The following is a 10,175-nucleotide window of genomic DNA, read 5'->3' as shown; positions in this document are numbered from 1 at the left end:
GGCCATTTTAAAGTATACTATTTTGCCTCTTTAAAAAAGTGATCACAAATAATAGCTAAAAACCCCGAAATGTCAATATTTAAGGAGTTATGGCCATTTTAAAGTATGGTATTTTTCCTCTTTAAAAAAGTGATCACAAATAATAGCTAAAAACCCCGAAATGTCAATATTTAAGGAGTTATGGCCATTTTAAAGTACGCTATTTTTCCCTTTTAAAAAAGTGATCACAAATAATAGCTAAAAACCCCGAAATGTCAATATTTAAGGAGTTATGGCCATTTTAAAGTATGCTATTTTTCCTTTCCAAAAAAGTGATCACAAATAATAGCTAAAAACCCCGAAATGTCAATATTTAAGGAGTTATGGCCATTTTAAAGTATGCTATTTTTCCTTTTAAAAAAAGTGATCACAAATAATAGTTAAAACCCCGAAATGTCAATATTTAAGGAGTTATGGCCATTTTAAAGTATGCTATTTTTCCTTTCCAAAAAAGTGATCACAAATAATAGCTAAAAACCCCGAAATGTCAATATTTAAGGAGTTATGGCCATTTTAAAGTATGCTATTTTTCCTTTTTAAAAAAGTGATCACAAATAATGGCTTAAAACCCACCTTAAGGTGAGAATACATAAAACGTTTATTTGATTGGCTTATGTCATTGGCCCAGCTGTATATCCGCTAGCTGCAAAGAAGGGTCCTCTTTTACACAGCGTTGCCTCGTTATTTTTCATGTATCCAGTTGTAAATATGTTAAATATCTACATATGCTTACCTGCTCCCAATCCACCAGCAACGATTAAAAGCAAACCACCTTTTCTTAATGTTAATACCACAAGAGACATTGTTTTGTTTTATTTACGAGGAATCGGGTAGTTGATCACTGCACACATTGTTGGGAGTACAATTTCTCGAAACACATCTATTTCATAAGTACCAATTCACTAAGAAAAAAAAAACAATCTAGCTATAAACATTAACATCTGGACATAACACCGGCCAAACTAGCGTCTCGGCTAGCCCCTCAGTTCGACGATTTTGGTGGTGGTTGGGCAAATTCATTGAATGTGTCTTTAGTTTTCTTTGCCAATTGACCAGCATAGCAAGGAAGCATTTCAATGAAATGGAATGTGTTCTTCACACCCTGATTGTAGTAATGTTTGGCCAGGAAGCGTACCTCCCCGGTCTGTGGCAGTGAGGGAACCTCAAATGGCAATTGTTTTTCCAGACTCTGGACATGAGGACGCAATTGACTTTTAACGCAATTATAGAATTTCTCCGATTCTTCTGGACTGCCCCAAACACCCAATTTCTTGGAATAGTAGACAGCACCGACAACCAAACCGGAGCGTATGAGGAATCTAAGGAGATGTGAGAAAACAAAACAATAACAAATGATTACGTAAAGAAGACAGCAGCAGCATCAGCGCTGGAAACATTATTAAATTTTGATGTCATCTTACCCAATAACCATTTTGATTAGTGTGTGTTACGTTGAGTATTTACAGTAGAATCCTATTTCTGTCTTATCCAGCTATGTCCTCGAACCTCCTCCAGAGTAGAGTTCGGTGTTCGTTTCGCGAGAGAAATCGTGCAGTCGTCCCTTTTGATTGACAAAACAAGCAATTGGGTGTAGCTTAAGTTCAACGTGTGTCGTTTGTCAAAAAACAATTTGTGGGGCGCAATGCCAATAAGAAACAGCAGGTGTGTCTGTTGAATCGATATCTGATAACAGTTGTTAACATATTTTACTGAAAGTTATCGGTTTACTGAGAAGAGCCGTAAGAGAGAGAGAGAGAGTCAAGGGAGAGCTCTGACAGCAGAGTTTCTGCGAGTGGCTGGATTTTATTGGCAGATATTTGTCTAGTAAGAAAAATTAACTTAAATTTTAAAAATGGAATTGAAATATTGGTTTATTTTAAAAGTTTAGAATATTTCTTTGTTTTATATGTTTGTACAGAAGGACAGAAGAAAGTCTTTTTATAGAAGGGTATAATTTCCTATTATAGAACAGCAGTTATTCTAATAAGCGAGAATATTTGTACATTAAGCACCAGGTGGTCTTCTCATTAAAGAAAAGGTAATATTATAGAATGTTCTTTTTCTCAGTTCTTTTTTCACTCGAAGACTAGGCGGTCCACTCAAAGAAAACCGGTCCAAATTCTTACAAAATACTAGATGTTTCTCTCATGGAAGAGCATTTAAAATTTTAGAAAACTAAGTTGGTCTCTTTATATCAGTTGCTCCAGTTATGAAATACCGATTTTAATTCCCACAAAAGGGCATGGTCTTCCAAAAAAGACCAGCAAGCCTTCTTATAAATCAAAATTACACTCGTGTAGATTTCTTCGTATGAAAGGCCACCAAGTCTTCTCCACGACTACCTACTCGTCTTCTCACGGGAAACTTGTTATTTTTACCAAAGAAGGAAGTACCAATGGTTCTTCCTATAGACATATAGATATATAGTAAACCAAGGAATTCCTTTACAGAATTCCTAAAGGTCTCCTCCAGGACTACCCTGTATTGTGGGTTTTTCCATAATCACAAACTCCACATCTTTTACAATTCACATATAAATATTTATTTATTTTTACAATTTCAAAGTTGTTGTTTCTGAAGTGATGCCATTATAAATAAAAGTGTTGTCTACAGGCTTGAATTGACTGGTGATAATCTTAATGGCTTCCTGCGCCGCAATGCCACCTGAATAATAAAAATGTCAATCAACTCAAAAAATATTAAAATTTAATCCTAGAAATAACCTACCCAAAAATGCCGAAATGGTATGGACTTCAGCCCCACCATAGTGACAAATCTCATGAACCATGTCATCGCTTAAGGTCGCCTGTGTCGCTCCCAAATCGGCAAGCATTTTATATGCCACCGTTTTCAGACGTGCCGTATCATTTTCAACATAACAATCACCCGGAATATTTCCACATTCCGTAAGAAAACGTTCATAGGCCCTCAGGGCTACATAATGTTCGGTTAAAGTGCCTTGCAGTTCAATATCTACTTCATTCAAAAAACGATTGTTTCGTTCATATTCATCGGATATTTTCGATCCTCTTATGACGGTCAAGTGGGCTGCTTCTTTACAAAACAACCGTACAGTCTTCTCGTCAATGGTATCTGGGGAGAGGCCTAATTCCTTGAGTATTGTTTGAGTACGACGATAAACACTATCGGCATCTTGCATGGCCTGATGTCGATAGATATTTTGTAGATTTATATACGATTCCGTATCGGCCGTCATATCGGGTAATATACCCGGTAATGGTAACATGCCATTGTTTTCTTGTACAACAAAGTCTTTTAGGGCTTTCGCCATTATCCAAAAGGATTTGCTCTAAATTTTTTTAAAGACATTTTTTAAAATCATTATTAAAATAATAATTATTAAAATTCAAAATTCACCTGTTTATTGAGATTGTTACAGGCATCATCTTCAAATATGGCTTTTAATGAACTAGTTATGTGACCTCCTCCAAATGCAGTATTTACAGCTTTCATGGCTTCCTCAAAATTCTCCTCATCGTTTGTAATGCCTTAAGGGTGAAATGAAAAGATTTGAAGAGATGTTAGTGTTAACATTCAAGGGAGGATGCAACGTTCCTTAATTCGCCAATCAAGTAAGCTCCACCAATGCCTGACCATACCTTTTCTTATCATTTCTTTTAATTGCAATTTCTCCCTGTAGTTGGATGGTATTTTGCCGTTATTTTCCTGGCGCCATTGGTCCAAATATTTGTTAAGTACTAAAAGCCAAGGCACTTTGTTGGTTATCTGGGTGCTCTAAAATTCATATTTTTAAATAAAACGTCCACCTCATTTCCAAGTACGCCACTCACCTCAAAATGCTTCTTAAGACTTGGAAAGGGTTGTTCCAGACGCAAATCAAATTGTGGATTATCGGGGTGAGTTTCAATCACACAATGTTCTTTGATTTGTAAACGTATTGATCCGAAAAATCCCAATGAACGACAATAGAGTAAAGGCACATTTGCCTCCCACAGACAATTGGAAAGACGTAAGAGAGATTCCTCATTTAAGTTGGAAGCTACAACCACATCGAAATCATCAAAAAATGACGGTCGATTTACCAATAAGTAGTCGACACTTTCTTCCACGCAGTCACCATTAACATCGGGATTGAGTTCTTGCAATAACATCATGCAGGCTGCTGCCTTGGATTGGCCCAAACTGCTGGAGTCTAAGAAAAAACTAAAAAAAGCATTAAACAATTCCTATGACTAATGCTTCACACCACAACGACTTACTTGACTCCCAAATCCTCCTCCGTCACCACAGAGCCATCGACAATTGTAAACACACCAATGCCAGGCAAAACCAAGCTCTTCAACGTTTCGCATCCAATACCATTTGCATTGATTAGACAAATTTTGGCGCCCTCCAATACATTTTGGCCATGTTCTCCCCACAGGCTAAATAGAATTAAAACATGAACATCCAGACAATTTCATAATATCTATAGATTTCAAATACCGTATCTGTCGATCATATTTCTTGTTTTTATCGGATTGTTCCGGTGACTTTGGTGCCGGTGATGACATGTTATACCCTAAATGCTATGATCTTTGGAAAAGAAAATGTTTGCAAAAAAATTGAAAAAATGCAAAAAAAAACCCTTTAGGAATAGGTAAGTCCGATTCCGATTAATCGAACAATCGATTGCAAAAAATTCCTCTAAACAGCTGACACTGTATTTAATTGCCCACCATAATAAAAGCGTTCCAATGAAGGTGTGTGGCAATAGACGAATATTGCCATATTTGTGAAAGCCGATTTGGGGGTATATCTTCATATCAACCATGATGTAATATCATGCAAGTCAAATTCATTAATTTTGGGCGAAAAGTTACGGTAGCGCTCACATAGAAACAAGAAGGTAAAGTCATGCAACAGTATCTTTATATATTTTTTTTTAAATTATACATTTGACAATATTTCATTATCAAAAGATATTTTTTTATAAATCAATTGTAAATATACAATTCAGAGATGGGAACTCTTTACATGCAGTGAAATTTGACAAGGTAAATTACTGAAAATGCAGAAATGGGTATGCTTATAAATTCAATATTTTGCGAATGTTTTCGAATGTTGTTTAGATATATCGCAGTTATGCCAATACGTTTAATCATCAAAATGACGAATTTCGGGGGGTACCGTTGTATGGAGGATATATGATATTGTGCACCTATCTATATATTCTCTTCCAGGGGATAAAGTACTCACAAGGAACTCCTTGTGTGGATTTTCCGAATATCGGAAAGAGATCTGTGCAAAATAGTCTTATATTTCTACGCTGATCAAGAATATATATACTTTGTTGGGTCTAAAATCATTATTTCGATGAGTTACAAACGGAATGACGAACTTAATATACCATACATACTATGTATAGTGGAGGGTATAACAAATACAAACATATGGCTACATGAGGTTACATTCTTAACTCTATGGAAAAAGTGATCTAAAAAATTGTATCTTACCTTGTGTGAGTGTGTTTGCCTTATTAAATAAAAAACGTCTTCAAATTTTCTTTCCAAACATTTTTATTTAATATCTCTAATTACATATTCTCATGTCATCTTAAACATAATATCGAATCTTCAGTCTTTTCACAAAATTAAAATATCTCTTCACTACAAATATGAACGAATTTTATTTCTCCTACATTATTTATTGTCTACGAATTTAATTTTGACGATATGGCAACACGGTTATCGTTTGTTTGACAGCAAACATATGTTGGGTGTTGTTGATGGCTGCCCGCTGCTGCTGCTGCTGATAAATTTCACAATATTCTCTCAATATATACAGAAAATTTGTTTGTTTACAAATTAAAACAAAATTATACATTTAATATAAATATAAGAAGTGCACGTGCATTGGATGTGTTGCAAAAAAACAAAATATCTTAATATTTCCCTCAAATACATAGTAAAATAATAACCGAAAGTATGCCAGCCAGAAGAAGTACTGATAGTTCGGCAATGAGGAGCAGTACGAGTCCCAGATCCGATGACAACGATGAGGAATATAAAAAGAAAAGGAAACGAAATAATGATGTTAGTATATATTATTTATTATTATGGTCTTATTCATTATTAATAATAATAATTATGGTATTTTTGTTTTCCTAGGCAGTAAAGAGGACCCGGGAAAAATCTAAACAAAATGCCCAAAAACGCAAAGACAATGTGGAAAAGTTAAAACTGAGCAACACCCAGCTGGAGACAAAAATTGAGGAAATGAAAAAGAATGTGGAGATTTTGAAAGAAATTTTATTACATAAAGTCGAACCGGAAAAGCATGAGCAGGTTATTAAACAGATTTTAGAGGAACCCTCTGATGGCGAAGATGATGATTAGTGTTGAGGTTTTTTTTAGTTCCGTGTTTAGATAGTATGTTTTAAAAATATGTATTTGTATATTATAAGATTTTATTTACAATACTTAATGGCTAAAAATAGGTATAGTGTGTAGAGCGTATATTATGAACATTACCAACCAAGCAAATATGAAATGTATTATTGTAAGTTTTAATAAAAAAAATTATAGAAAATTGAGACTACTTACCGTCATATAAATCAAACTTTTCCGTATGCAGCGAAAACACTTCGTCCATTTTATTAGGTTTTTTGTTTTTATCAAACGGGATGTTGGTAATTTATTTAATAATAAACACTGATGCTTGACTAGCCCGCCGTCCGCCACAATAAATTACAATAACAGCAGCATGCACATAGAGAATGCTAATTGCTTTTAATCATCATTTTGATATTCGACTTAACAGGGTGTGGGGGTGTGTGAAGAATTGAAAACACAGTTCCTTACTAAATTTCTTTCGCTTTTTTTAGTAGATGTTCTTCTTAAGAAGTTAGATTTACGAAAGTCACATGTGTATTGGTTTGGGTTAAACCAACCAAACGTCTGCTGCTGCTGTTGTTGATTATGGACTCTAATAAAATGCTCTTTTTATTTATATATTGCTTTGTCCGCCAATTATCACCCTTCATTGATATCAACAACAACAACAAAGCTACTAAAGTTTTTCTTTATTTAATTTATTTTTTGTATTTAAACACACAAAACATTAACTTCTAGTACATATTTTTTATCGACGGCGACACAATGCACAATAGAACACACGTAATGGTTGAGGGTTGGGTGCTACGAGGAGGGGGTGGTGGTAACACTTGTACTTCTCTATATGTATGTGCTTTTGTTATTAAATTTTTATATATGTATGCTTAATATTTAGTTCCTTTACTAATCCAATCACAAAAAATTACTTCACTCGGCGCCGGCGGCTTCTGTTCTAATTGAATTTATTTATTTAATAAACTTGCTTGAATTTTTGGCCACCACCAAAATATTATATTAATCTGTATGTCACCACACCAACCGTAGTGTGATTTCCTCAATACTACTACTATGTAGAGTTCCTCTGTATTCTGTTTTGGTTTTTTCTTCTTGACGTAACATAATTATTGGCTGACCTCCCTCCCTTTTATAATTTCCTTTTTCCGCTAGTTTTTCATTTGCTCTCTCCTTCTCTTCCCACTTAACATATGTTCTCGATTATGTTCCACAATACAAACTATCACTAAACAGTGTTGATTTGGGGGGTAAATACTTGTCACAAGGCATAACAGCATAGCGTGTTTACACAGGGCAAATTGTGATTAAAAAAATACAACACTGATATTGTAGTAGAGGATTAACATTTGGTCTGTTTTTTCTGTTTGGTAGTTTTTCCAGTGAATTGTGATGAGTATTCACTTCAAGTAATGTGCGTTACATGGTAGAAGAATACTGGTAGACGCGTGGATGCTTAGGAACATTGTAATGTCAAAAATTTATTTATTTTTTTTTTAAAATAAGTAGATTTTTTAAATTTTCTTAGGCTGGAAATACATAAAGAGCTTGAAGTCATGGCTAGGCATATTTTGTGATATTTCATAAAGGGATTACAGAGCCGCACCAAAATCCTGCCGTCGTTTTCCATTATAATTTGACATTAATATGCCTAGCCATGACTTCAAGCTTGTTATGTACTTAGCCCTTTATACTACACTAATCGAAATTATTTTATGATATGTATTTTTCAATAATTTTTACAAATTTGAATAATTTTCATTCAAAATTAGTTTGATATTTCATTGTCCCAGCAGCTGCATCGATGAGTATTCTTCTACCATGGGACTTTATAACAAATATCCTGTTATTTCATAGCATGGTAGAAGAATGCAGGTTGTCGCATCGACACGGCTGCTGGGAAAACAAACTGTCAAAACAAAAAAGGCATAGGCAAACCTGTGGTAAAGCCATTGAATTTCCAAAAAGTCCAAGAAATTATATCGCAACAGAAAGAAAATAGACTCAAAAGAGCTAAAGAGTTGCTTCGCTTGGCCGAAAGTGGTGAATTGCCGAATTTGATTTCCTCCGATGAGAAAACATTTGTTACCAAAGAGTTCAGCTGAAAATGTGCACCTTCGGTTGGCCACCAGAACTCAAGCGCCGGCCATGGTGATGGTGTGGGCCGCCATAACAGCCGATGGTCGCTACCCGCTCATATTAATCGACCGTGCCAACAGAATAAATGCCGAATATTATGGCGAAAATACTCTGGACTTAATTAAGGAATTTTAGGTTAAATTAGTTCCGATAACTTAAGCCAGTCAAAAAAGCGTTTTATGTATTCTGTCCTTTAGCTCAAATTATCAAGAATTTTGAATGTTGTTTTCTTCTCGAATTGACCACATATGAAGGAAGATTTTGAAAATTGATAATTACACATTCTTTTGGCCTCTTGCAAATATATAATGGTATTTACCACATAAACCGCATTTATAAGATTGCAAACAGTATATCAATGTTTTTCGAATTCAATTGTTTACATTTTTTATACATAATTCCCGAGTTCATATTATTATTATAGCATGTCTATATTAAAACCTGTCTGAATTGGCTTATCAAGTATTCTTCAATGTGTGTGAGTTTACTGATATCTACGCAGCTTCCAATACACTTTCATTTGACCCACATTTCTATCGGAATTGCTTTTAGCATTCATGAAGTCAATGAACATTTTTGTATTTTCATTCAACGACTATGGAACTTGACGAAATTTTGGAAACTTCGGTATTTCTAAAATACTGGAATGTTGTACTGACAATTGCACTAATTGGGATTTTAAGTAAATGGCTGTGGAACCGAAAGGGTCATAAACAAATCGAAAGGGAAGATGAAGATAATGAAATTCTTGGTAAGTTCTTTTTTTAAATATTGAATATAATTATTTTATTGTCACCCTATATTTACAGCCGATTCCAGTTCCAAAGCTGAAGAAATAGACTATGCCCCTGCTCTGGAAGAAAAAGAACATATTGCATATAAAGGGGTCGCGGAAACTCTATCTGGTGGTGCTAAACAATTCTATAAAATGATGAATGACAGGCGTAGTGTTCGCTCATACCGCCGTGAGCCAATTCCACCCATCGATGTAATTGAAAATTGTATACGAGCTGCTGGTACCTCACCGAGTGGTGCCCATACAGAACCCTGGACTTTTTGTGTTATTACCGATATGGAAATAAAACAAAGTATTCGAGATATTATCGAATCGGAAGAGGAATTAAATTATGCTCAACGTATGCACAAACAATGGACAACGGATCTGAGACCGTTAAAAACAAATCACGTAAAACCATATCTAACAGATGCTCCCTATTTAATATTGGTATTTAAACAAACGTATGGAGTTACCAAACAAGGCAAACGTAAACAACATTATTACAATGAAATATCCGTATCCATAGCGGTGGGTATTCTACTGTGTGCCTTGCAGGCAGCTGGTTTGAGTTCCTTGGTCACCACACCATTAAATTGTGGCCCAGCTTTACGTGCTTTGCTAAATAGACCGGTTAATGAGAAATTATTGGTTCTCTTGCCAGTCGGTTATCCTGCGGAAAATTGTAAAGTTCCTGATTTGGAACGTAAGCAATTAGATGATATTATTGTCAGATATTAGGAAAATAAATACTTTTTTTTTTAATAATAATTTGTTGCAAAATCTGGATAATAGACTCAACTGCTTTTTGAAATAGATTATATATAAAGGTGAGAGTACATAAAAAAGCTTAA

At 34.8% G+C, this 10,175-nt stretch overlaps 4 protein-coding genes and 1 long non-coding RNA gene across 5 annotated transcripts; 2 read left to right on the top strand and 3 right to left on the bottom strand.

Moving 5' to 3' along the window:
* Nucleotides 1-812: 812 nt before the first annotated feature.
* Nucleotides 813-1,633, bottom strand: LOC101887702 (MICOS complex subunit MIC13 homolog QIL1). The gene is made up of 2 exons (XM_005190284.4): nt 1,461-1,633; nt 813-1,358 (listed from the first exon to the last, which is right to left on the bottom strand). The coding sequence occupies exons 1-2, from the start codon at nt 1,469-1,471 to the stop codon at nt 1,022-1,024; spliced, it is 348 nt and encodes a 115-aa protein (XP_005190341.1). The 5' UTR covers nt 1,472-1,633; the 3' UTR covers nt 813-1,021.
* Nucleotides 1,634-2,557: 924 nt separating this feature from the next.
* LOC101887531 (nedd8-activating enzyme E1 regulatory subunit) lies at nt 2,558-4,666 on the bottom strand. Its single transcript, XM_005190283.4, has 7 exons — nt 4,507-4,666; nt 4,281-4,445; nt 3,852-4,224; nt 3,660-3,795; nt 3,418-3,548; nt 2,767-3,349; nt 2,558-2,703 (listed from the first exon to the last, which is right to left on the bottom strand). The coding sequence occupies exons 1-7, from the start codon at nt 4,572-4,574 to the stop codon at nt 2,591-2,593; spliced, it is 1,569 nt and encodes a 522-aa protein (XP_005190340.1). The 5' UTR covers nt 4,575-4,666; the 3' UTR covers nt 2,558-2,590.
* Nucleotides 4,667-5,561: 895 nt separating this feature from the next.
* On the bottom strand, nt 5,562-7,798 carry LOC101887425 (uncharacterized). Its single transcript, XR_225719.4, has 2 exons — nt 6,606-7,798; nt 5,562-6,006 (listed from the first exon to the last, which is right to left on the bottom strand). It is a non-coding gene; the product is annotated as an uncharacterized LOC101887425 (long non-coding RNA).
* LOC101887253 (CCAAT/enhancer-binding protein homolog 2) lies at nt 5,962-6,600 on the top strand. Its single transcript, XM_005190282.4, has 2 exons — nt 5,962-6,095; nt 6,171-6,600. Exons 1-2 carry the CDS (start codon nt 5,988-5,990, stop codon nt 6,396-6,398), a joined length of 336 nt encoding a protein of 111 aa, XP_005190339.2. The 5' UTR covers nt 5,962-5,987; the 3' UTR covers nt 6,399-6,600.
* Nucleotides 7,799-8,990: 1,192 nt separating the features above from the next.
* LOC101888214 (iodotyrosine deiodinase) lies at nt 8,991-10,084 on the top strand. The gene is made up of 2 exons (XM_005190286.4): nt 8,991-9,297; nt 9,356-10,084. The coding sequence occupies exons 1-2, from the start codon at nt 9,144-9,146 to the stop codon at nt 10,060-10,062; spliced, it is 861 nt and encodes a 286-aa protein (XP_005190343.2). The 5' UTR covers nt 8,991-9,143; the 3' UTR covers nt 10,063-10,084.
* The last annotated feature ends 91 nt before the right edge of the window (nt 10,085-10,175 follow it).

This window comes from Musca domestica, unplaced genomic scaffold (genome assembly GCF_030504385.1).
Source record: "Musca domestica strain aabys unplaced genomic scaffold, Musca_domestica.polishedcontigs.V.1.1 15, whole genome shotgun sequence".
NCBI lineage: Eukaryota > Metazoa > Arthropoda > Insecta > Diptera > Muscidae > Musca > Musca domestica.
This window is presented reverse-complemented; position numbering and strand designations above follow the sequence as displayed.

Coding starts and splice junctions, on each gene's coding strand:
- LOC101887531 (XM_005190283.4), bottom strand. CDS start 4,574: ATGTCATCACCGGCACCAAAGTCACCGGAACAATCCGATAAAAACAAG. Junction 4,446..4,506: donor AAATATGATCGACAGATACG/GTATTTGAAATC, acceptor AATTCTATTTAG/CCTGTGGGGAGAACATGGCC. Junction 4,225..4,280: donor GAGGAGGATTTGGGAGTCAA/GTAAGTCGTTGT, acceptor TGCTTTTTTTAG/TTTTTTCTTAGACTCCAGCA.
- LOC101887253 (XM_005190282.4), top strand. CDS start 5,988: ATGCCAGCCAGAAGAAGTACTGATAGTTCGGCAATGAGGAGCAGTACG. Junction 6,096..6,170: donor AAAGGAAACGAAATAATGAT/GTTAGTATATAT, acceptor TTGTTTTCCTAG/GCAGTAAAGAGGACCCGGGA.
- LOC101888214 (XM_005190286.4), top strand. CDS start 9,144: ATGGAACTTGACGAAATTTTGGAAACTTCGGTATTTCTAAAATACTGG. Junction 9,298..9,355: donor TGAAGATAATGAAATTCTTG/GTAAGTTCTTTT, acceptor CTATATTTACAG/CCGATTCCAGTTCCAAAGCT.